This window comes from Aythya ferina, assembly GCF_964211825.1.
Source record: "Aythya ferina genome assembly, chromosome: 3".
Lineage (NCBI taxonomy): Eukaryota > Metazoa > Chordata > Aves > Anseriformes > Anatidae > Aythya > Aythya ferina.
The window spans coordinates 55,078,266-55,105,980 of record NC_140298.1 but is presented as its reverse complement, the minus strand read 5'-3'; the positions used below and the strand labels follow the sequence as shown (position 1 = coordinate 55,105,980).

Here is a 27,715-nt window from a genome sequence, read left to right as displayed (position 1 = left end):
CGCTCTCATTAATCCTATCCTCAAAAGGAACAAACCCTCCTAAGACGACCTGTAGCTTCTCTTATTGCATGAGAATGCACGTTGCACAGCCAGCGCAGTTCTCAGGGAAGAGGGGGAAATGGCGAGTTGCATGCAAAAAGGCAGAAAGCACCTGGAGGCAACCCAGCCTCCAACAAACATTTGGTGGGTCTGATCTTCCTGAAGACAAGATCTATCATGCCATATTCCATCTTGCCCAACAGCGATAAGCTCCCCAGCCCGCTGCAGCAGCAGAGCGGTTGGTTCCCCACGCATTTTTCACCAGCTGGGAACTTTCCTCCGGGTCGCTCCCTCCCTCCGCAAGGTCGCTCGCCCCGCCTGCCGCCTGCCGCCACCGCTCCCGTGTCACTTGCTGCTTGGAAGGGGGAGGATCAACGTTAGCAACCCCTGCTTATATCATTTATAAACATGCAGATGTGGATTATTAAAGATTAATGCATTTTGGGATTGGTGTCGGCATTCCGTTTGTCTCACGCCGAAACCAATTCTGTTCTTCATTAGTCAACGACAACCCGCATCACCCTGTTGTGGAAGAAAAATCAAAGGTGCAAGCGTGAATTGAGAATAAGTGATGAAACTGATTACTAAGAAACTTAACGGCTGTAATCAATCAACACATCACAATAATTTGAGTCCACTGTTATCTGGGGATGGGGAGCAAACAGCAAGGCTCGCTGTCAGAGCCAGTTGCTCTCTCCTGTTTACTTTCCGAAAACCCACTTGGCAATTCCAACTCCGTATCTACCTACGGAGCAAAGCTGTCAAAGAGCCGTCCGAAGCCTTCAACAGTTCAACCCGCATAAGCTCGGTCCCTAAGGAGGAGAGAGAACACCTTGCTTTTCATTATTTTGTTTTATAAAAATTATCTGCAGGTAGTAGAAATGTTCTCTTTTTGAGGCTAAATGCCTGTTTTCTAGCTGAGCTAGAATTAATTCAAGCCACCTTTGCAATTATTCAGGTTCCTTCTTCGAAGGAGGGATGTAACACGTAGCTGTCTAGTCAGTTCTGACACTAACCATGAAGTACGAAGGACGCTTTAAATATCTCTAATGGCAGTGATACACAGCCCACATTAACCCTGAAAAACTAACAGCCCACCCCACCACAGGAACAAGCCACTTAGTCCATTTACGCTGGTTTTATCTGTGTAGAACAGCCATCTTTCAACATCAACAAAAAACTTCCAATGGGAACCTGAGAGACTTCCCATTCACCGATCAATCACTGCTTAATATTGCAAAGGAGGAGGGAGTGAAAGACAACCTTTTAATTAATGATAACACACAAATTAATGCTCTATTTGCAACACAGAAAAGAAATAAAGAGGTAAAGAGGATCGATGTTTGTGTAGGCAAATAAGAATGACAGGAAAAAAATAATCAAACTTTCAAAACCAAATATACACTATCTTAAATTTCTGGAAAAAAACACACATAAGTGGGCTTCACAAAAAAGAAATAAATGAATGGGTCAGTGATTACATGTAAACAGCAATAGCTCAGTGACAGCCTTAAAGTATACAAACATATCTGTCAAATCTTGGCGGCTCTGGTGAGTCTATTTGAATTTTGCCATGTGAACCAGAGCGCATGCATAATTATGCAAAGATTTTAATTGGATTTCGACAGTCGCCTTGCTCCAGGTGGATTCGTAGCAGCGCAGGGCCAGCGGTGAGTCACGGAGCTTCAAGAAGCGGCCTGCTGCACGCACGCTGCCAGGGCACGCTCATCAGCTGCTGCCCCAGATGTTTTGCAATGGCCAGGATGGCGAAAACAGGCCTGGCAGGAGGCCGGGGAGACAAATAATGAACGGGACAAAGCATGGCCAGGGGGAGGTGCGTGGAGTTGTCTGTCTGGGGCAGGTTGACGTGGAGGGTTTGCAGGGTGCTGGATGAGCCCCTGTGCTGTGCTCGGTGGCCCCTGCGGGATGGTGAGCCACGGGGCAATAGCAGGCACCAGCAGTCTCATCTCACACAGCAACTAAAAGCCAGAACTGCACTGTCTGGCTGTGAAATGTAAATGGTGACAAAGCAGATATTAAGCAAGTGAAAACATTACAAACTGAGAAATGAAAGCTACTGCTGAAAACCACCACCCAGGGCATGCTGGGTTTGGTGATATTTTTGGTTTGTTTGTTTGTTTTTTTTCTATCCAAAGCTTAACTCAGCAATGATGAAAAACAGCAGGTTGATGGCTCTGGAATATGAAACCCTCTATTGTAAGGAAAATACAACAGGAGGAACTCGAACAGCATGTCTCTGTCGCATTTCCTTTCCTGCACCTGTTCTGGGAAGACCACCTCTGCAGAGAAGGACACCTCCCTGATCTCTCTGACCAGCTTGCAAGGAAGAGAGCAGCTTTGCCACTGCCTTCTGTAGCTCCTCAAGAAAATAGACTGAGACTATTTGCTTATTTCATGATGCCCTGAACCAACAGGTTGTTAATCAGTCGTGACCCAGGCTGAATTCTAATAGGTAACACAGGTTAGATGCTCCGTATCCTAGAATCGATGCCTCCAGACAGAGTGCTTAAAGCTTACGTGTTTTTCTTCCTCTTAAAATAAAGAAAAACTCTATGTGTTGTTCAAACCTTTCAAAAGAAAGCGTTTTAAATGATTGTTATGTGAAACATCCATGTATTTCATTCATAAGCATTCTAGATTTGCAAAACTGCTGAATAGATGTTTTGTGCACTAGTAGTGATTAAGAACATGGCTACGTCAATGGCATTTTGTGTCCTGTTTTTTTTTCTGGTCTCGATGCCAATGAACAGCATGCATCTTCCTTGCAACAAGCTGTTGCAAGGTTTTTGCCTCCGGAGAAGCCAAGGGGGAAATATTGATAGATGTATTAAAATAATCTTTCTAGACAGGGGGACCACGGCCATTTTACAAGGATATAACCCTCACTTGTGTTTTGCAGCTCTGTTAAGGTATCTGTAATACTTCAACAAAGAGAACAGCATTGCAAATTCACTTTCATATGGTAGTCTTCTCTCCCTCAGTGTTTGAGAAGGGTCCATGCTGAATAATGCACCCGTAGCTGTGGTCAATGGAGCAAGCATGTGGAACAGCTCTATGCCAAGCAAAAGATTTTTTCAAATTCTTGTTTAAAGCAAGATCAGTCTAATCGGCTTGTCTTGCTGCAGCCATTTCTGGAAACATGACAATTATAAGGCTTCTCCTTTGATACAGCATGAAATAAAGCATTGTTCCTATTCCGATTTTTGCTTTAAAATGTCCTTTAAGACTATGACAGATGAACCATTACTCATTTTTTATTCTCTCTCTCACTACTTGCTTCATCAGCCTATCCACCGCACATTGACTAACATGCACACTGAGGCAAGAAGTCCTGGTACAGCCCCCTCTGGGCACCCCATTCCCCTTTTGCTCCTTTTTTTTGCCTGGAGTGCTACCGTAATTCTGTCCACGACGGGAAGGGAAGCAGAGAGCAGAGCTGGTCGCTGAACGGCACACATCCACTGCCTCATGCAAGTGTCCGAACTAGGAACCTGCGGGACTGTTAATCAGAGGAGGGTGCTCACCACTGGTCAGCATAAATCAAGGTGACTGACAGAAGCATTCCTAAGTGAGAGCAGCCACACATGGATTTCTTCCCGAAAACTGTAACTCCAGCTGCATTCAGCCTCCTTTGTGCAAGAGGACATCAATATAATTGTAATAATAAGAAGTACCGTGCAGTTGACGCTTAGCAGAGTGAAAATAACCTTGTTTGTTCAGAAAGTAAATGTAATAAAAGTGCAAGGCAAAATACTGATCTATGTGAAAATACTTTTATATATTTCTAAAGACAGCATTTGCTATTTATTAGTAGTGTAGCATATTCTGATTTTCAATATAAATAAAAATTGCTGCAGAGGTTTAAAAATAATCTAATCTCTTAACTCATACAAAATCTGCTCATCCATCATGGGTTAAGGGATCCCTGGCCTATCAGCAATCTTCCGCACAACTCTCAATATTAAAAATTTTTGCTGCTTGCACCACAAGGGAGAAAGAGCTGACAAAAGCCTTTGGCCGGTGAGATCAAAACTGGGGATGCTTGAGGGGGAGAAAGTGTAGTTTAGCTTATTTACATTTTTGCTTTCTTAGTAAACCGGAATGGTTGGAGCAGGAGGCATAAAAAAAAAAAAAAAAAAAAAAAAGTGAAATTAACATCTACTAAATCTTCTGGCAACAGCAGTGCATTTTGATGATGTGCTGTGTCAGCTTCCACTAATGGTTTAGGGTTGAATCAGGCACAGTTCAAGACCTAGAGCAGTGCAGGGCATCGCATCTCATTTTTTGGAAGAACATGTACCCTAATTACAAAGATGGCTACAAAATAAAGAGACCGGGGATTCTGGCAAAGCAGAATAATGATCCACTTAACAGGGAATCAGAATACCATTTTACATCTTTAAAAATCATAAAAGAGTAAGATTTCAGTTCTGTAACAAAAATGTGTCTGAAAGAGAATTTTGAGAGAAAATGGTTAACAATTCTCTTTCCAAACTAAACACGGCAAAGTTGCTTTTTCTGCTCTTAGGGGTTAATCTCCCCGATCTATTCCAGTAACGTGCACGGAAACAAAGGCTGTATATGTGTGCCACTTACCACACGAAATATCTGTCCAGTATTTCAAAGAGTACAGGAAGGAAATGCCCACTGAGCTAGGGATGTGCCAAAGCCCGTGTTGCCTGTGCCAGTCCCTTCCCATGAAATTCACAATGTGTGATAGAAAGCAATACGGGAAGGCAGATTTGCGGTGGGGTGGGGAAGCGGCTTAAACAGGCAGTGGAACCGAGTCAGCCATTTGGGAGGTTTATTAAGGGGCTGCCTGTTTGTCTGCCCTTTTGATGTTAAATTAGTCGTCAGTTTTGTTGCAGCGAAGGAGGCATCGGGAAAAGGATGCTTCTCTTCCAGCAAACCCTGGGAAAGCAACACCTTTATTTTAACGGCCTTCCCACCAAGAACCCCCTGCAACATTTTGGCTTTCCCCAGCCATAGCTATCAGCAACACAACAGCTGCTCATTTTACAATGACTTGCTGGAGAGAGAATGATTGAAAGAGCCAATCTATGTCACATGGAGAAGCTGTGGCACAACATCGCAGGAGGTAATAGGAGAGGAATGAGGTCAGAACAAACAAGGGTAGGGTGAGAAGGCAGAGGAAAATAGCAGCGAACAAAATTATTGAAGGAGAGATGCTAGACTACACAATGTATGTTTAAAAACAGCTACAACAGCCCCAGAAATGCAAACAAGCTCCGGATTAGTTTTTTCCAGTGCCTCATGAATATGGCAGATGGGAAAAGCCACAAAACCCCAGTAACGAAGCGCAATGGTGGGAATGCAGTTAGGTGAACGGGGAGAGGGATGAGCACGGCGTCGCTCACATGGCTTGGAAACCTGAGCACCCAGCAGCGTCCCACTAGTCACGGGGTTTTAAATAGCAGCTTTACTCATTTCATTCTGTAGCTTGAGAGAAGCAGCAGCAGCAGCAGAGCTAATGCAGCTGCCTGGTTTTCTTCTGAAGACAGCGATGCATTAGCTCTCACCTGAGAGCTCACCTTTAGCAAAACAGCTACAGAGAGCGGGAATTGGCCCGAGCTGGCGAACCAGCAGCAGGCGATTTTGATTTAGTGCCATTCATAAAAACGCTTCCTGAGGAAGAGGTGCTTTGTGTTACTGTAACAGACTAGAAAATTGGCATTCAAAATGGTGACACGGTCTGTATGAAGAGCTAATACTTTTCATTAGGCCAGTCACAAAAACAAGCTTTTGGGCTCAGCTGAAGCGAAGTGACTCTAACCCTGACCTTTCAGCCCAAAGCCCTTCTATTTTTACCCCAAAGGAATTAACTGGTTTGATAAAAGTTATTACTTTTCCCTACAAACTGTCCTGCTTACATCCTTATCTGTCATGGTTACAATAAAGCTATTTTCAACTTCACAACACTCTCCCTGTATTCAGCAACCAGGCTGCTAAAATATCCATCAATTTATTTGCCTGAATCTGACTGTTCAGAGATATGCAAAATTTAATCAAGCCGAGATTTTCCCAAGAAATCAGAACATCAGTCTGCAAACAGAAGCCAAGACTTCCTGTAAAGCCAACAAATCTGGGTCCTGACTGTAAAGCGCAAGGATTAGTTCAGGCTGCGGGAACTATTACCTTTCCTCCTAGGTGGACTATTTGACTTCACTCAACAACAGGGACAGGCTTTGATGCCACACAGTGGGAGCTGTGCCGCGAATACAGGGTCACCACCCTTCCTGTAATGCACAGGGCTCCTGTCCCATCGCTCTTCCTGCTGTTCCTGCCCCACCTGAGCACATCCTGCCAGCCCAAGTGGCTGGAGAGGAAAGAAATGACTGCAGGGCATGTGTGCAGCATCAGGGCTTGACACACTCATTTAGGATGCAACCTTCATGCGCATGCTGAGCTTACTCCCCTTTGCTTATCTAGCTTGACCTCTGTTTATACTTAGGCACGGACATTTCACTCACATACCTTTGTACTGAATACCAAAACACACACTGCTCACTACATCTTAACTTGCATCTGGTCTACAGCACATCTAATGAATAGACATTACTATTTTTGTTTTTTAACTGAGCTCCATCGCTTATTTTTTGTGTTTTTTCAGCTACTGATATCACCCCAGGGTAGTGCTAGCACTGTTCTATTCTTAGCATTCAAAATATCAGAAAACAATAAAAAAATGAGCATCAGAAAGGGAACAAACTCATCTTAAATACCAAACATGCCATTTTTTTCTTCTGGGTACCTTAAAAAATTTTCACAAATTTCTGAACGTACATTAATGATCTTGTGTCAACTCTACGTGGCACAAAAGAGCAAGTGGCAAACACGCCACCATCATTTACATTACTTTTAGTGGAGCTGAATTCCTAGTAAAATGTTGACCTTTGCAAATATAAATTAATATCTCATAAGAAATATTGTATTCAAATTTTACCCCAAATAACATTTTCTTAACACAGGGTTGGAAAACCTCTGCCTCATACTAAGGGGTCTTAAGCCACCATACAACTCCAAGAGCTGAAGACAACAAAAATACACAGTAAAAATAAAAATGGGACCCTGCAAGTAACAGAGGAATGTGACAGATGGATGATAAATGAACCAAACACAAAAATTAGGATCAATTATTTGGACTGGCCCATGAATAAGACATTTAACAAATACACATGTGGAGTCACGTTCAGAATTTTGAGAGCTCTGAGGGCTTGGTAGCGGAAATTATCCCTGCTTTATTTATGCATTCTTTTTTTTCAGAAAAAGACCCTGAAAACGCAAGATTTTCCTAAACTGATGAATTATCAATCTAAACGTATTTTTTCTTTAACATATATAATTATAAACCTTTGTATTGATTTTATTTGTTGGAACAAGCTTACCTGGAATACTTGCTGGAGAAATGGGACCAGACCTCGACTGGTTGCTTCCAACAGGAGAGCCTACAGGGGAAGGCGATGGGCCCCCAGGGATGCCAGAGAGATGTGGAGAAGCATGAGGGGAGAATGGAGACTGTGCGGGGTTGCTCTGCTCCCCTTGGCTGCTTGTAGAGCCTGATGCGCTAACAGCTGAGCTCAGCGTTGCTTCAGTTCCAGTCGGCAAGTCATCAATGGATCCAGACAGATCCTGAGGAAAAAGGAGAAAGAACCTAAGTAAAAACTAATACACGAGCCTCAGGACACGAGAACTGGCATGGTGACGAGGTCCATTTGTTTACTTATTACAGCAGATAACTAAGAGGTTTTCTTTAATGCTGGTTCATGTAGTTAAATGATGGTAGAAAATGAGGATAGTACATACAATTCTCGGTTTAATCTCTAATTCTTTTGAGAAAAAGAACAAGCAAGGGTAACAAATGAATTGGAACCAAATTCATTCAACATTGAATTTAACCTTTTCCATCTGGATTAAGCTTTCAAAATTAATCCCACAAATTCTGCCTGAGCATACTAAAGCTAATGAAAATGATACATCAGTTTCACTTTCACACAGTATTTCATTTTGGGGTTTGCTCCCGTTAGAATCACAGCTTATTCACTTCCCTCTTTAAACCATCACTAGAATGACAGAAGAAGGGTATAAAATGTGCAGCCTTCCTAATACTCGTGTTCAGTTCCTTTGCCTTGCAGACGAGAGACAAAAACAAGGCCCAGCCCTGTGCAGCAACACAGGACCCACTGGCCACCTAGGAGTAAGGAAGGCTGCTTCTCTACTTCCACCATATCTACTTCCATCAGTTTGACTAGCATCCAAGCTCACAGTTTCTCTACAATTTTATTTGAGTGCACTGCGAAACAGCTGTTTCGTTTCAGTTCATAACTGTTGCATTTTCAATGTTTTCAATGAGAAATTTCCTCCAGTGGTCAAAGCACATCTCAATTCTAACTACAAGTTGCTGGGCACATTCCCTAAAGCTATAGTTAACACTGTTCTTTGGATCTGTGGGAGTAATTTGCTTTTAAATCATTGTAAAATCAGATAAGAAGAAACAAGAATGTTGTGACAAAGCAAGTATGTGCCCCTTAACTCTCAGGAAAAATGTTAATTCCTGAGCATGACAAAAAGATCTCAAGCAAACAAAAAAGCACAAAGATAGCTGCGCCTCCATCAGCTGTTGGTGAGGCACAAGTTAGGGAGCACACTGCTATTTCTATTAGTGAATTAAGGCAGAGAGCTATTTCACAGATAAAACAAATCATGAAATGACCTTTGGGGCTTCAAGTAATTGAGATGACACAGAGCATGTTGCTTTTGTTGATAGTTATTTCATTTGTCTGACTCATGCAAGTTGTTCCACTGGAGACAAAGGGACCAGAGACTTGAGGAGTGAAAAGACAGCTGGGCTTTGCCTGGGCAAGGAGCTCAAGAAGCAACAACTTAGTGCTATCTCACCTTTATCACAAAAATAAAGTTATTTTTTGGAGTTACGCAACCTGGACAAGATTCGAAGTGGTGTATTCAGAATGAGTGCTGCCTGATCCCCGTTAGAAGGGGCTCCCAGTTAGTCTCCCCTAATAGACAGTCAGTCTTCCAAGGCATGGACATAGTAGGATTAGCAGTTTAAACACCAGGAGCATTCATAAAAACCCACCTAGAATGCTATGTGCTATTCCCCCTTTGCATAAAGGTGTACTTAAATACAGCTGGCCCAACTTAGCTCTATCCAGGACACCTCACAGACTGTATTTCCAAATGTGAATTAGACACAATACTTCAGGCACAGCTCTCACCACAGCTTCATTTTGCTTTTTCCAACAAGCACAAAATTGTATTTGTATTTCATTAGGCATATGAAAAACAAAGATTGAAGTTTTCGAAGTTAATTTACGTGTGAACTCTGCATTCACTTGAGAATAGAGTTCCAAGTCCCTACAAATGGAAATTTAATTGTGATGCTGGCAATAAACCATTTTCATTGTCTCTTTTCTGAAACTATTAACTTTAGGAAATGTAAACACTGCCGTTTGATGCTGCATACAGTAACGCCAGGGATTTTCACAGGAGAAGGTACCTGACAAACAGGTAAGCAATTACTGCTTCTCCATACATCACACGGCATTCTTATAAATGGAATCAAATCGCTGCTGTCGTAACGTGTAACAAACGCTGCAGGAAGTGCTGATGAAACAAATGCTGCTGAAAAGCATGTAATGAAACCCCGAAAGCCGAATGCCGCAGAAGAGAGCATATTCAAAATGAACACAAATTCTGCGTAAAAAAATAGACGGGCACCCAACTGATATAAGGTAGTGAAAGCGCATGGTTTTATGTTTGGAATAACAAAGTTTTTAAATGGTGTTTGGATTAAAGTGTTCACTTGCTGCAGTAAGCCACAGGGTACTTGAAAAAACAGCAAACCAAAATAAGGGAAACCCATGAAGCAGTTAGTAGTGTCCATGAGGAAATCATCTCTGCAGAGATTGAGGCAAACCTTGCCCGTTCAGCCCAGCACCTCCCTGGCTTGCTGCGTGTGGCTGTGGGAGCACGCAAGGCCAGGACGAAGCTCATTTCTCCACAGGCCGCATCATGGCTCCTCGTTCCGCTAATCTCCCGTGGGGGTGGCGTGACTGACAAGTCCCAGGCATTTCCTCAAGTCCATGCCTTCAAGGGATTTCCTCACGAACCTGATGCAACTCATTCATAAAAGCAGAAAAGAAGGGAAGAGGAAAGCTTCTGTGATGCCAGCCAACCTGAAGAGCCACCCTGCGCCACCCTGCCCCCAGAAATGGTGGGCGCAGCAGCCAGGCAGGCCCTAGTCACGGCGCGCCTCACAGCAGCACGAGCAGCAGGATTTCTTTTCGAGGCCAGGAAACACACAGGGACACGTCCAATTCATCGAACTCATCTGCCGAGGGTGTTATCATGGCAACAGGATCAACCAGATCAATCGCAAACGCTGATAATAAGGCTGTTCCCAGGGGCATGAAGGGCTCTTGTCTATCCGGATGCCTGCGCGACGCTCCACAACCTCTACTTTGTGTTACAGGGGGCTAAAATGAGAATCATCTGCCCCTCTGCGCAGTTTGTGAACCATTATTGTGTGTTTTTTCCTAACCTGTGCTTCATGGCCTTACCTAGTCTTTTAAGGCAGAAAGCATGAGTAGGTGAGCAACCGGGAAACTTCCAGTACACAAAGGCTTTAGAAACACCTCTGTTATCCACAAAAGCTAATTGGGAAATTAAAGAGCAGCAGAAGAAAGACTTTATGTGAAGCACCTGGACCGAAAGAGCACAAGTTGGCTTTCTGTTCTCCTATTATCAGTATTTTAATGCCTGCTTTTCCCTCAGTGTAGCAGAACAGTAATGAAGTCCTGCCACTTCCACATCACAAACATTTATTTGTAGAGAAGATATTGTACATGTACACATCATATATGTAAATTATATGGATTTACTTGCATTTACTTAGCATATCCATACGTAAAGCTATTAAAAAGCCTGCTAATAAGAGAAATTCACAGTGGTTTAAGCATACAGCCTAGTTAACAAAGAAGCTCTGTAACTAATACTCCTCTAGAGGACAATTTAGTCAGCAGGGCACCAACTCTATTCTTCTTTTATAAGTACTATCAGATCTATGATGCCTGTAAAGAACAGAGAGACCTTACTTACTGCATCTCATTCAAACCAAGGCACCTTCAAGCTACAGTGCTTCCATTTATCTTGTTGGAAAGTTGGCAGGTTAGGTAATTGCAGGGATTCTTTTAAGGGGCTGAAGTCCCCATACCCTAAGGCATGTCTTAAATTCTGCCTCTTTTCAGAGGTTTTATCTGGTAAGCACTCATTTCTTTGAGTAAAACGTAGCAGGTCTAGAATTACCAGAAAACTCTTGTTATACAGTTCTTGTACAATATATACCTGGTTCTTGTACAATAATTTTACTGCTCTTGCCTATGGTATTGGTATGGCTGTATTTTCAAATGTGATACCAAATCTAAGGAAAAAGAGAGGGAAGACAATTTTTTTTTTTCTCCATCACATATCCATATCAAAATTCTGTATTCTCTGTCATCTTTACATTCTGTATTATTCAGGACAGCTTTCCAAGTTCATTTCGAGATTACACCTTGATTATAAACTGAAATGTCCCTATGCAGGAGTTCTCTCTTTCAGTTAAGTGTTTTATCTCTATCTTCACTTCTAGCCTCACCTTCCACCCATGCACAACCTTTATCCTTGTCCCTGTGACAAGTACAAGAGCTAAAATGAACAGGATCACATTGTGCTCAGGATTATAATGTTATGCCTTCCTGGTGGTATGATCTTATCAGGCTGACAAGAGAGCCACTCTTGGAATAGCACACCAATTTACAATTGCAGCACAGCCAGCAAGGGGTAGAAGGAAGTAAACTGCACAGAGGCACGAAACCCACAGCTACCTGCAAACAGAGCACATGAAAAAACACACAGACATTCATATATAATAATATAATACAATGTAATATAATATAATCTTATCCAAGGAGTATTCCTCGATCCAATAAATAGCAAGGAGGAGACTTCAGTAACTTGCTAACACCACCACGATTTTACACACGGAGTGTGACAGGATTAGAGCACTCACTACGGAGCAAAAATTTACACTGCAAACACTTCATGCAGTTGCTGGTTTTGCTCAGGAGTGTCCCAGCAGCCATAAAACATAAACAAGATTTTACTGGAGGAATCCCTTGCTAAATACCCACAGCTGAAAAACGATGAGTGCTTCCTCTGAAGTCAGTAAAACTGAAAAGTGCCCAACAGGTCTAGCAGATAGCCAGAGCCTTGCTAAATGATGTCCCACACTGCTAAATGACTGCTTAAATTCACTGACAGATTTCTGGGGTTTGGGGGTCTCTCAATGGGTTTCTGCATAGCGTATACAGCCCCGGGGTTATTTAAACTTAAAGCTGCCTGCCTGCATGGCCCGAGCCACCCTTACTCCACCCAGGCCTTTCTGTGGTGTTTTTGTTAGGACGGGGGACAATACTGCTTAAAAGGCAGAGTAACGCACGAAATATTCATCGCCTCAACGCGAGTCACCGCTTTAGCAGTGAAATTATATATACACACAAACATATTTTACATATAAGTATGTAAATATACATTCACGCAGACATCCACTTGGCTATTGTTTTGGAACCACGGGGGATTATGAACAATATGCTCTGTAATTGAGATTAACTTTGAACAAATCATTTGGCTGACACACACACACATACGCGCACAAAGAAAAAACCCACAATAGCTCTGTTTAAATTTCAAGATATTTGTAAGACCTCTTTTCATCACAAAGAAGCCTATAATAGCACGTTTCAAGAAGACTTCCAAAGGCCCTGCTGGTCACATTGTCTAGACAGCAAGCGAGCTAACAGCCTCCTGCTTCCTGCGCAACTGGGAAAACACACAGGCACCGAGCCATGGGGACGAGGAAAACCCCAAAAACCCCTTAGTGGTCAGAGCCTCCCACCCCCTCAACAGGTGTCCTCCCGCCAGGCCAGATGCATTGTGAATATGCTAAACATATTTAATGCACATCCTTAAAAAATCTTGTTTAATGGGACACGCGTTGGAACAAACCCAAACTTTGACAATATTTGGGCAGAGGTACTTTTTAGCTAGCCATGGTGCTTGGCAGACCTACTTCATCCCACTTACTGTACTTCAGTGTTGTTAAATAAATTTTAACTTTAACCCGTCTATAGTAAACTACTTGTGCAATAGTCTAGATGAAGAAAATTCTAAGTATATGGTAAAAACACTAGCCTCTTGCAGTAATTTTAGTCCCAAATTCCTTAAAACAGCTGGTATGTTGTAAGGGCTCCTATCAGCATCAAATACCTTCTCTGAGAAGTTACACAGGGAAGTCCCCCAGGATGCAAAACCTTCCACCAAGCCCTGTACTCACTTAAGCAACTGAGAAAGAGTATAAGCAAATAATGCAGTGCCAGTGCTCAGCCTTCTTTCTTTTCAAGCTGTGGGATTCTGGAATCACACCAGTGTTACAGAAATTATCTACAGAAAGACAACCTGGGAAAGCAGATTCAAGTCACAGCTTACTACCTAATCACTAAGCAAATGACTGTTTTGGACAGTTCTTGCTTTTAATTTGGATATGAAATTAATTCCCAGTCTTAAAAAAGTCCCTCTGGTTAAAGCAGCACGGAAAATATTTGTTTCTAAGAAAAGTGAGTCCTAATAAGTAAATACTTGCAGAGAGCGAGGAAAGAACAAAGGAGGGCTGATACTTTTTTTATTATTTTTTATTTTTTTAACTCAAGCTGATATGAATTTCTGTGCTGACTTTAACTGACCTGGGTTTTCTCTGAACATTCACTGAATGGGAAGTTTCATCTGGCAAATGTAAGTAGACTCAGTGCAAAGTCAGAAACTAAGAGCTATACCACTATTTATTTTATTTAAGGTATCCCCTGGTCCAGAGCACACATGATGAGGCAGTGTGCAGCCTCAATGGTTGAGACCTGGGGAGAGCTGACGGCAGGACCTGGCCCTGTTTTGCTCACTCACACACCACAAAGACCTCACGGGCTGCTTGCACAGGGCCACCTCACCTGCTGCCTTTCTACACGGGAGACAGAGAAGCCATTCAGGAGGCAGCAGCCGACTATTTCTTCCCGAGCACAGATAAGTTTGGGCACCCGAGCTGTTAGGACTACGCGGGAGGAGAGGCTGTGGCTGCAGGCATTCCTCCCTGCATGTGTGCCCACAGGCCTGGCTGCCACCCAAACTGAGAGCACAATCTTCTTCTCCTTGATATGGCATCTCACAGTGGCAAGCGATTTCCAATCCATTTTAAAAAGACAGAATTGTTTCTTGCTACATTTGCTTGACAAGCAAGGGATCTCTGTTAGCACGACAACTTTAATTCAAATGTAAAATCCAAACCAAACAACTGTTGACCTGATACAGATGTCCAAGAAGAAAAGTAGGGTCTGACCATGGCAAATTCACTCCAGTGCTCGTATCTGGATGGTTTTGGACCACACTGCACAAACTGCTAGACCCTATAATTTCAAAAAGTACATTAATTTTTTAGGAATTAATCCTAGCATAAACCTGTGTCTATCCAGGGCAAAGCTTCTTTTTGTGCATTTTAAACTACTGTATGTATTTTTAACTATTTTGAACTATATTGGGAGTTTCTCTCCATTTCTTTGGATGACATATGATTGGTTTATACCCTTGAGGTTCCTGCAAATCCAAACCCATACGAATTGATCAGCTACCACGTTACAGCAATCTAACCAGCTTGTGATATGCCCATGACACGAGACTAGAAGAGGTTGTGAAGACAGATACGGTCACACTCCTGTGCTTGCACTGCTCCACGCTGCGATCTGACTTGCTCGTCCAGACGAGAGCTTTACAGCAGAAACAACTTAGGGCAATTAGAAATTCAGAACCGACATGGTAGCCTCGAGAATGACACAAAAGCACGGCCAGCTACACACCTTGCTGGCAGTGCTGCGTGCCCGGCATTATGTGGTCCGCAGTTCCCTGGCAGTTAATGGGATGGGGGCTCCTGAGGTCTCCAGCTGCATCACAAAAGCTCCTCATGCCATAAAAAAGTTGATACTTTACAAACATCGACTCCCATGTATGAAACAATAAATAGTAATGACCCATGTGCTATCAAAGCAAATTGACAAAGCCTAGCAAGGACTGTAAACAGGTAAGATGCAGAGCTTGTCTGACAACAATACTTTTTTATATCGGAAGTAAACAGTAAATCTCCAGAACAGGAAAACAATAACACGGCATCTCTCAGGATACAAACCTCACTGTTTATCTCTGAAGCAGAATGCTTAGCACGTAGAATTTCTGGGAATAAAATTTAAAAACAAACAGCCAGGAACCCTTAGGAGCCATTTGTTTCCTCGGTATTATAGCAAAGAAAAATTCTCAGCCAACAACTCTCGTAGCTACAGCAAATAAATTATCAACATTTAAAACACCCAAATCAATGAAAACAACAAACTGCCGCCAAGTCTAGGAAAGAAAAGTTGAATTTGCGTAACAGCGACCTAATAAAATCTGCTCGCGCTCATACTACCACTCATTCAGCTTCCTCAGTGTCAATATTAAACATACACAAACACAAAATCCCTGCCATTACAGCTAAGTTTTTTCATTTGAAGAACAACGAGGTAAGATGTAACTTCCTTCCTTTGCACCTCATTGGGTTACATCCATTTTCTAGACCATGTCCTACTTCCCCATGGGAAAGACAGGCTCAATTGGTAGGATAAAACAGAAAATAAGCAGACTGAAGGTGAATAGGCATTAATCTAGAACCTTTCAAGCTCTTTGGTGCTTATTTTGGAGATCACCATCCTCCTTCAGTAGGCTTAAAATCTGCATGGCCACTGGACAGCCGCACTGCTGGTCAGTCCAACCTGCTTCTGCTTCTGTCCTGACCCTACACTGAACCAAGCATCACAAAGCCACAAGGAAAACACCGCATGCCTCTTCCTCCCCCTCCCGTTACTTGCTCTGCTTTCACAATTGGCTTTGAGAGCAATCTGAACAAGCAGGCAAGAGGAGGAATACTGAGTCACAAGACAGGCGAGTATCAATTTGGACAAAAGGGTATGAGACAGAACAGAACAAGACATTACCAAAAGAATATATGGGTCAGTAGGTCTGAAAAAGACCTAAAATTTCGGCAGGAGCAGCAGCGACATGAATGAGGAATTATTACTTACTCCCTTTATTCCTTTTACTTTGGCTCCCATGCTCGTGGAAGCTTGCAGCACAGGCAGTCAGAAATAGACCATCTGTCTCGAGACTATGTATTCAAAAACCCGAGACTTTGCAGGTGCAGCTCAAACAAGAAGCAAATATCACTTCAGGATACCACGGCATGAAATGTGATAAAATTCACAGTATGTCTATACTGCAGCATGCCTACACTTGATTGCAGCGCCGAGACTCTCAACAGGTCTGCGAAGGGCAGCTCTGGTAGGAGAAGCTCTTTCATTATGGCCACACAGCCTCGCACAGCTCGATGTACCCTATGTCTACTACTACTGTTTACTCCTGCATCACAACACACCCGTCTTGCAATTATAAGTTAATGTCTTTCCATACCTGCTTCTCAGATTACCCCATACTGCATTCAGGAGGCATCAGCCAGGCTGTTAAAATAAGTTTGGACCTACGATATAATTTGATTTGGAGATCTGGAGTTGAGAAACCAGAAGAAGTGTTGGTCCAACAATCAATCGCCCGCTGATCACTGAAGACAGACCTTTCCACCCCACGGTAAAGTAGGCACGTTGATAACAAGTGAGCTGCTCTGATAGCCTGAAGCTGTATGTGGACCACAATAAAGAGCAGAATAACTGATGAACCTGTACACCCAAGGTTTAAAAGCTCTTGATCTACAGCACTTGCCTTTTTTTGGCATATTAATACCCTTTGTAGGACTCATGGTTTGATAAAGGAGGTGTCCCAGCAGGTGAGCGTGAGAATGAAGATTTACAAAACACAGTTTTCCATTAGCTCGGGGACTGTGCATGCATCATAGTGTGCCTCTCTTCTCTCTCCCCCACAAATCTGTGTAACCAAATACCGCAATTACACAAGATGGTAAATAAGCCAGAGACACATCTTGAACTTCAAAAACACAAGTGCTCCGCTAACTTTTCACCTCTTCCTCTTTAATCACATGCTGAAAGCAGGTAAAAACGCATACACTAAGAACAGTGGTAGATGTTAGAAATGCCTTTTTTTTTTTTTAAGAGACTGAATAAAGAGACTTGCCTCAGAGAACAGCATTAATTAACAAAGTCTCATTTAACAAAACTGGAACTAACTGGATATGCTGTGCTATACTGGTGGGGCAGGCAGAAATTAGTGTCACAATGTTCTCCACAATAAATTCAGCTGAATTTGCCTCTCCAGACTCATTCTCTTGGCATCATGCAGGACTCTCTCACGCTTCTCCCTCCTGGGCTTCCTTTCGTTTTTCTGAAGCTAACACGACTCCAGGGGTGCCCAGTTCAACGACCAGCAGAGCACAAACAAACGGGGCTGATCGCTTCACGCACACCCACGTGTACACAAACTGCTTGCTCCTTTCTGAGGTTTATGGGCCATAACAGCAAAATCAAATGATTATGCTTCAAGAGCTGTTCGCTCACCCCTCCTACCTTTTCATTTCCAAGTAACCTGGGAAAAGGATGGCAGATGAAATTCGAGGCAGTAATAAGGCAGAAGAAACTTTCAGCTCTTTTCTCACACGCACTAGCTAGAACCAGATTCCCTAATCACCCCAAATTCTGTAGGCCACATCTCCTCACCATAATTCAGTCCTGGCTGGGCACACTATTGTGCAAAATAATTGAGCTGCAAGGGAACATGATATTTTGAGATGATACGGCTTTAACAGACTTGGGTAGAACTCACATTTCAGAAACCTCTGTATAAATTTCAAAAGGCTTTTGAAATCTTAGAAAGGTGTCTCGGCCTCAGATTTCTTTTGAAATAGTATCTTGATTACACTAGTAGGAAGGATAACTTGTAGTGCTTCCTCCAATTAAGCTTTAAGAAAAAAATCTCAAAGGCCAATACCCTCCCCTGCCTCCTGTTAAGCATGCTGTCCTAGACGTGGTTCACAAATGTTGTTTTCTGGGTGGGAAGGGTTATCTCGAGGCTAAGGCAACAACATGGTTGTCCTAATCACTGAATGCATTACGCCAATCTTTATCCAGCAGGTTTGCAATTTTAGGCACACTTCTGAACTCCAACACGTGAGGACAAACAGGAAAAGTCGCTACATAAGTCTTAAACCATATCGACTATGAAATCTATGGGGAAAAAATGCCAATTACTGTTGTTCTTTAATTACTAGATTTTAGAAAGAGAAGACTTCAATGGTGGATTGTGAAAGCCAGCTTTCTGTGAGTTTCTGAGTACCTCAGCATGCTTGAAAGCTGCATTTTTTTTTCTTGTCTTAGAAAATACAAGGAGTCCCAAGATCTGCTAGACAAAGCTTTCAATGAGACTGTTCCTCCAAAACTTTTCTTGCCTTGAGGAAGGAGGCTGGTATTACATTGAACTACAAATCAATGCAATTCTAATAAACACACTGTGAAAAAACTCCAAGAAAGCCGAGCGAGGATGTGCAATGTACAGCATCAGCCAAAATGTGGCTGCTGCTCCCTGGACGACGATGAGTGGTCTACTTGGCAGTGCCATATTGAACAGGAGATCCCCACCTCCCCCACTGTGCGTTACCCTGCCCTGGACCTGAGGTGCCAGTTGTCCTTTCCCAACACCTGCCAGGCCTTGGACCTGCTGCAGTTCCCTCCAGCAAGTACCACTGTGGTACCACAAAGCCCACAAAGACCTTGTGGATTTTGCACTTGGAAGTCACTGGTATGAAAGATTTGTAACCAGAGTTAACAGAAAACTCTCCCCACCGAAGTCCACTCTACCCATACTGAATTTCGAGGGTGTTCATGCAGAGTGAGAAAAAACATGCCAGGTAATGTGACAGAGAAAAGGTAGAAATAAAGGGCTATATTGGAAATAAAGGTGGAACCTCCTTTGAAAGAGGGCCTGCAAGGCCCTTGTAAGGCGGTGCTCATTTCCCTTCCTCTCCTGCTGCTGGAAACCCCCATGCCACACACAGCAGATGCTGAACCACCGTCCACATCCGCATCCCAGTCATTGCATGATGAAGCCAAGACAGATTTTAGCCCTGCAAGAACTTCAGGTGCTTCCCCACCTCCTGCTGATGCTCTAACTTTCCAACCTGTGTTCGAGCACTGCAACGGAGCTCAGGGAGCAGGGTTGAGAGGTCTGCGGAGGCACGCGTGTGACAGAAAGATGGGCAAAGAGCCAACTGCATCACATCACAGTTTGTAAGAGATACAGCCTGAGAAGGATATGGGTCTTAGCCTGATCAAAGTTTTGCTCTGTGGCTTCTAAAGTCGTTGCTGCTTAGCTGCAGTGCTGCCTGAGCACTCATTCTAGCCGCCTGTTCGTGCTCTTCCATGCCAAGAAGATTATGGATGGGGCATCATTTCTATACTGCTGTCTTTCTGTAAAAGACAAACCAAAACACTACCTTTCTCACAACTTTTCTTACAAAGATCTAACTGATGAACTATCAAAGAAAAGCTCATTTCATCCTCTGAGTTATTCAGTAGAAAGACCACCAAAAAAGGGGGGAAAAAGCAAATCAGTAGGTTGGGTTGTCACAAAGTCCCAAAACAAGTCTGAAGGGTGATTGGCAGAATAAACGAATGTACCAAAGGAACAAACAGTCTTACGAATTAAGTAAAGAAATAAATAAAGAGAAAAAAAAAAAAAAACATGTAAAAATTTCAACAATCACGCCAATCTGTTAGGAGCTGTACCACTGCCAGTTAGTGGGCCTCAGGGCTCCGTAGGATTTCTCAGCACAGTGCCAAACTCCAGCAATATTGTTATGGTTAGAAAGGAATTTCTCACAAGAGCTAACAAAGGCAGAAGGTCATAAATAAACACAGCAGGATTGCCTTGTCAGTTCTCATTATTAGCGCTGCAGGCACTTGCTTTTCTATGGGCTGCTCACAGGTTCATTTAAGTGTAAGAGCTCCTCCTCAGAATTTCACATACTCATAAATAACGAAAACATTTCTTAACTCACGGAAGAATAGCACATCTAAGTTATTTTTTTATTTTATTTTATTACTGTTTTTCAAACACACAGAAGCACATGTGCACGAGCTTCCTATAGCTCTGCTGTCCGTACATCCACAGGCATGCTTCCCAAACTGACTGGAAGCTTAGGCGCAGTTAACCCAGCACTGCAGCATCCTTTTACGCTGGCCTTCATTACACCGCCCAGGCATCCGCCTGACTCCAGCCATAATGAACAAGAAGAACTTTCTTACTGTAATAATGGTCACCAGCATTACGTCTGGGCAGGAAATGAGGCTGAGCTCCTAAACCGATCCTGACGTGCATTACAAAACGAGGAAAGCACAGCTGTGTGATCATTATTGCAATTATAAAATGACATTTAGAGTTAACTTCTTTTTGTTTCTGAATTTTAAAGCGGAGAGGGGACAGTACCAGTGATTCTAGGGGTACAAACAAGCAAAAAACAGAAGGGAAAAGTTCTCAATATTTCAAGTGCCAGTCCTTTATCTCCTGTCAAAAGTTAACAAACAGGCAAGTGAAAGCATCTTACCTCTTCCATACGCATGTGTACCTATCTATACATATACATACACATATATATATGTGAACAAAAAGTGAGATTTGTGTAAAACTAGAAATAATTTAAATAAATTTACACTACAATGTAGTGCATACTGATTCCAAGATGCATATGTAGGGCTTTTCAGAATATTACATTAAACTTAAGTACCAGCAATGCTATCTCCAGAATATTTTTATTTTCTATTTATTATGCTGGAATATACCTGTGAAGACTTGAAGAAAGCCCAAAGGTTCACAACCTTGGAAACAGTGCCGTTATGTTAAACACAAGTAAATGAGCAGGCCTCATGCACAGCCCGTCTGCTCCAGAGCAGGTGACACGGGATGCCTGACCACAGGCAGACCACCGCTCCATCACGGTCACTTTCAGTACCTGAGAGGTGTGTGTGGGGGGACATAATTACCCACCTGCCAGGAAAACCCAAACACTGCTCCCTTTTGAGAACTGTACTCAACACCAAAGTACACTTCAGCTTCCTTGCGTGGACATAATGAAATGGCCATATCTACTTTTCCGGCGGGTAAAACCTGACCAACGTGACTATCACTGCGATCTGCGCGGTTTCAAATCCCCACCTTTTAAAACAGATTGCATGACTGAATGACTGGCGAAAGCCCTGACGCCTTGTATGCTTTCTGCGAGGAGCTCAGGAAAATCATTTTCCTCCCAGCCTGCTTCCTGGCCCACCGTCTCCTATCAAAGGCAGCCGGGTTGTTAGTACTGACGCGCTACAGCGGAAAAGCCGTGTTCAAAGAGCTGCTCCCCTCAGCTGCGCGGCCCGTTCATTACACGCCATTCATCACCATAAACATCAAAAGCTGGAGCAGCTCCTGCGAATGGAAGTTCTCCACATTTCCTTTTACAGACCGCAGGTCGGCTCTCCTCCTCCTCCTCCTCTTCCTCCTCGGTGCTCAGAGCGGTTCCGTGCCCTCCCAGCCGGCCGCTCCTGCCTGCGCTGCCCGCCCCGACACGGCCGAGCAGGGCCCTCCCGCACGCTGCTGTGCGAGGAGCTATTTTCCAAATTGCTTACCCTTTTAAGCTGGCTTCCACCAGACACAATACCGGAGGTGTTACAAAAGCAGATTTCTTTCTGCACACCGGCAATTGTGTACTTCTCAGCTCCAGCCTGCTGGAGAGGAGAGAGCCGCTGGAAGTGAAAGAAGCTGGAATAAAAGATAATTGATTCCAGCTGGTTACTTTCTCGGCCTCCCTCTATCACCAGACAAGGTGCAGCCACAGCACAGGATGCGCTGTAATCCCTTCTGCAAGCACGGAAACCGAGACCCGTTTGTGTTTCCAGCGCCTTCTCTTCAGGGCCGCCCAGAGGTCCCTGGCTCTGCAGCACCTCATGTTGGGCCCTCGGCTGCGACACGCAGCTCCCTGCAGGCAGCACTCACGGGGCCGGGACATGACATGGGCACACAAAGGCACAGGACATGGGCACACAAAGGCGTGGGACATGGATGTGCCATCTGGATGTGTTGAGCATGGCAAGGAGCAGCACGGTGATGCCTCCCAGCCTGGCAGATCTCAAGCTCACGTGTTTCGGAGAGAGGGATACCCTAACCACAATAGCACTTACACGTTTCTTTCCTTGATTTTTTTTTTCATTAATATTTTAAAATCATTTACATTTGATCAAGACACTCTGATCAAGACATGTTTATTTCTCTGCAAACGCTCCTCTGCCACCGATTTTGACAGAAGAGCTAGGTTTTGGCCCACCGACTCAAACATGCACTTGGGTTAATGTTTCGTCCCTCATGAATTATTCCAGAAGGGAAGCACCCCGTATGCAAGTCAGAACGCGGCTCCAGGCTACCAAGTCCGGAGCAGAAGAGGAGAATCTCTCTGCTGGGTAATTGCAGGCACACGTGGACGAGCTTCTAATCAGCAGAGGGAAATTTCCCCTCTGCAGTTGCTATTGAAGGCAGGAACCCAGCCTGGGCTCTGAATCATCTTCCACAGCAGCTCGTGGCTGTGGAGGGAGCGCTTTGAAGTTGCACTGAAAAGAACTTCACGTTTTGCAGATTAATCTATCCCTCCCTTCCCCCCCTTCTTTTTGTACAATTTGTTTTACACTTCAGTATTTGTGGTCGTATTTCAGTAGTACAACACTCACAGCTTTTTGACATTTTTGGTATTTTAAGCTTATATTATATTTAAGTTCACCATGCTCAGAATTTGAGGATAGAAAAAAAAATGTTTCAAGGGCTACAGATTTCTAAACTGAGTCATTAAATGCTTTCTCATGTTAAGCATTATATTTCATTACCATAAACACGCTATTGTGGAGTTTTTTCTCTAGAATCAGGAAATAATTATTTTGTACATTCTGGAAAAGGTCACCGTACATTCCTGTTGAGTTTAAGAGCGTGAAAAAATTATGCAAAAGAAAGTTGAGAAAGTGAAAAAAAGAGCAGCGGTGTATTTCCTGAAAAAAATATGGAGGTATTTCTGGTTACAAAATATCATTTGTTATATTTCTATCAAAGAAAACTGCAAGGACAAACTAAAAAGGTGAACCGACTACTCTTAAAAAATTATGACTCTGCCGAAAGATCACAAATGTCAAGTTAGTGTCAGAGTGTTGGCTCCACTGACTTCTCACGATTTTAATTTTACTTTTTAAATGGAGAAAAGAGGAGAGAAAGGGAGAAGTCATCATCAGACTAAGTCCATCCTGCCTAGCCTTAATTTTTTAAGCTAAAAAAAGCCCAAACTCTGTCCATGATCTGTATTGGTTTGTACCTGACCACTTCAGCCGTCCCTGACACTTGACCTGCTTCTGAAAAGCAAGAAGTCCAATTTAAGCCGACGGTCCTGCGGGGAGGTAATGGTTTGACCCTTGGTCCCTCCACCACAACCGTTCCAATTCTCTAATGATTTCCCTGCAGGGTTCATTTACCAGTTCTGGGTCAAAGACCAGCGCATCCATGAAGACAAGGGGCAGCACAAGCACTGCATGATGGATTTGAAAATAAGTGCATCGTAAAGGAAACCTCCATCAATTAGGGATGGCCTTTGAATTCAAAACAAAAGGAAGCAAAGAGCAAATCATAATGTCTACTCTGTTCACTTCAACAGCACACAGATACATACATTAGAGATTTATTTTAGCCTAGGTGCAGACCCAGCAATCATCCTAGGACAAACAGTGCCCGTTCATCCTCAGATGAGGCAGCCTTTCTATCCTTAGTAGCGGGGAAGTTGAAAGGATTCACTGCTTGATTCCAAACAAGCTTCTGTTGTATCTGAGCACTTCACTATCACACACCTGGTGACTCTAGACAGAAACATCAAGACTTGCAGTAACTATGAAGTAAAAGATCATCCAGATGTCATTCTGCTTTTGATTTTTTATCTTCTGTCTTATTTTACCTTTACAGGAAAGAGCAAAATTATCAGTTACGAGTACTGCTTCTCCAACCATCCGTTTCCAGGCACAGATTAAAAGTAGATGCATTATTTATTTATTTATTTATTTACTTGTCCAGTGGTCCTCCACATTGAAATTTATTATGTGCTTTTTTAGAAAGACAGGTATGAGGAAGTAGAGTTAGCAGTACAAAAGGAGATGCAGTAAGGGCACAGAAATATGAACCCTGAAAGATGTGCTTGTTCCTAATGAAAGATGGAGGGGAAAAGAGGGGAAAAATTACGTCCCTTCTTACCAGCAAACATGCAAATTAAAATAAATACGAGAATACTAAAAATAACTCTCTTAAGAAGGTTTCCACTATTCAAAAGCGATCAGGCAAGGCCATGGTAACAGCTCAGCTGATGCCCGTCTTCAGAAGCTCTGGCCATGCAGAGCTAATAAATGCAGATTACTTGTAACAACAAGGGAGGGAAGCTATATGCACACATGCATATTTTGGTGATACAGACTTAGACTGGGAATAGAGAGAAAATGATCATGACAACAATGCAATATCCCCACTTTTTAAAGCATCTTCTATTTGCACAATCCAAATTTAAAAGCTATGTAAAAACCCCCAGTACTGAGCCTGCCCGTCAGGCTTGCTGACCTTGAATCTCCTGAAATACCTCCCTAAGCATTTAGCATTCTCACTCCTATTATGGCAAAACTGAGGACTGGGCAACAAACCCTGGAATCTAATTGAGTGAGTTTTGTATATGTGACCAGGCTGGCTGAGAACAAATTCTTGCTGCCAACCACTCCATATGTGACAGGAAAACTTCTGCTAATAAAAGCCATATTGATGTACTTGTTAACGATTTGAACACCACAGTAATTGAATTTAAACCAGGTAACTATGCACCAGGGTTATATTTTGCTCTACCAGCCTACCTCCTCCATCTCCTCTGCCCCTGCGCTGCTTAAAAGCAGCTGGAATAGTTTTACACCACCACCCTTCCCATCACAACCCTGTTGCCATTACAGGAGCTCAGGGAGCCTGGCATTTGAGCAGTTCATTTGAAGTGCTCTTAACTGCTTTTCTGAAAGAACAAAGCAGTTTTATAACTCTTCTCTATAAAAACAGAAGGCACTTATCTGATGGCTTCTCTTATTTTCAGTCCACCAATAAGTGACACCGGTATGCTAGAAGTGGCTACCGCCATGGAGACAAAGTCTGTCCATCCCTCATTGGGATCAATCACATCAATGTTTCTGTGATGGTTTTTTATTTGTTTTTCATTTTGTTGTTAAATTAAAAAGGATCAATGTAAAAAAAAAGCACCCCCACAAACCACTCAAGCCCCAGTACAAAAAGTACTTTAACGCAAAAGGTTCTTGATTTCCTCATCAGCACCATTATTTGAAAGCTGAATTATTAAATGGACACCATTAGAGAAAGACAAGTTTTCAGTAATCTTTTTTAAAGTAGTAATCCTTCCCCCCCCTGCCCTATTTTTCATCAATTAAATTTAATTTTCCTGTGAGTCAACACAAGGGAATTGTCAATAAAAGCCTGATGGAGCAAACCTTTCCAGAGGCCCTTAAGCCAAGCGGCTTCAGCTTACAATCAGGATACAACCTGTATTCAGAGAAACCCTTACTACACCTCCACCTCTGCTCAGAAGTGTGGTTTTGCAACCTATCTTTTGGGCTGGTAACACTTTGCTCATGCGATTGTATGCAAAGAATGGCACACTACAAGCTATATTGGAAATAAATGACCAGTTTGTTTGTTTTAACTGGGACTGAATTACTCTGTGTACACCTCGTTTATCTCATGCAGACCACAATTCACGATAGCCATTTATTCAAACAAATTCTGCACCTGATGAACTCCACATTGGTGAGCTCCTACAGCAAAGAACCTGAAGGCCTTTCCCTCATACAAGTTCCCCTTCGTCCCTCAGTTCAGGTGGGAACAGAATAACAGATAGTTTTCTTTTACTCCACACCAGGCCTGAGGCCATACAGGAATCATACATGTTACAACGGGCTTGTACAACATTTGGGCATCTTCTCTGTGGATTGATAGCTTGTCTGCAGAGAGGTGAACTTATCACGGTCCTGCTTAGCGTAGACATCCGGACAAGCAGTTGGCAGCAAGGTTTCTTCTGCACTAATTACATTCTTTTCCAAAAGTTCACCCTGCCTGGGTGTCCAGGTAATTGCAATTAAGGCAGGAATCTGGTAATTAGAAATTCAAGCGCCCTGCCAAGAACAATACACTTCCTCTTAACGTGCTGCCCAAAGAACTAATTCACTTGGAAAGGACAGAAGCTGATGTGAAGTGGCAGAATAGATGTTGATTAAGCAACAACCACAGAAATAAATTCCCTTCCCCCTAAAATCAAATTCATTACATCTCATTTAGACTCCTAGAAAGTGTTTTATTGCCTTTGAAACATTTAAAATAAATGAGAACTCAGAATTTCAGACCTCCGAACAGAAGCATTTTCTGCTCACCAGCTCCAGAGACTGTCTGGTGAGAACTGCAGGAACATTTTTTTCCAAGCCGCACATCCAGCTGGTTTGTACTTCCCTTCAATCTCCCACCAAAATGCTAACTTTGTATCATGACTCAGCACCTACTTCTCACAGACATTATTCACTACATACCAAATCACTCAGTAACCACCCGAGCATGTTCAACACAGAACAACATTTCATTAAAAACGAAAGTATAAAGCAAAGCCACCCAATATACCACTTCCACTGGATACTAGCTATCTTACACTGTATACTAGTTTCCTCTTTCTGGAAACAAGAAGGCTTTTTCCACTGGAGATAAGGAAACTGTTCAATTTTCACCTGCATACTTTGCACTGTATTACATTAACTAACAAAAGTGTAAATTCTAGTATAGATGTTATACTAACATCTGGTAACTTTCATCAGTAGTGTCTAGAGGCAAACATCAGCTTCCAGCCTCCAGCAGAATTCAGGTTCACTTAAAATAATTTCTCATGTGAAGGAGCAGTTCCAGCACTCACACACTGAGCAGTCCCACCCACCTTCTTTTTGAAGCATTTGGTTCTGGTCACTGTCAGTCACAGAACAGATTAAATAGTCTCTCATGATAGGTCCAGCAGGATTATTATTATTATTTTTAAGGTGTTGAAATGTGACTGACCAGCAAGTCAATCACCAGGCACAGATATAGCTGATCTGGCCAGTATACTGAGGTGACTACAGAAGGTTCACAAAGCTACACGTTCAACAGACCTTTACTTCTTACTTATGAATGGCTTCAAAAACCAGACATTTTCCCTTCTTCTTCCTCCTCTGTTTAATTTTAACCAAGAAAGCAGGTACAGCTTACATCTAGCTGTTTCTAGCCTATTCTTCCCACCTCTCTCCTGTTCATTCTGCAAAGCAAACCCTGATGAATCAACTCAGCCATTGCTCCTCTCTGGCTTTTCTGAGGAAGAGAACATGCTCAGAGGGTGCTTATGATCTTGGGATCCGCTTACACAGAAGAATAAAATCAA

At 42.9% G+C, this 27,715-nt stretch overlaps 1 protein-coding gene across 7 annotated transcripts in view; it reads right to left on the bottom strand.

Annotated features, from left to right (window-relative positions):
- The window catches only part of ARID1B (AT-rich interaction domain 1B), a 322,498-nt gene that overhangs the window by 92,016 nt on the left and 202,767 nt on the right, over positions 1-27,715 (bottom strand). For all 7 annotated transcript variants that reach the window (XM_084515780.1, XM_084515777.1, XM_084515775.1 and 4 more), the window contains one exon: positions 7,467-7,710. In XM_084515780.1, coding sequence (XP_084371906.1) covers positions 7,467-7,710 — 244 coding nt within the window. The remainder of the gene's footprint in view (positions 1-7,466; positions 7,711-27,715) is intronic.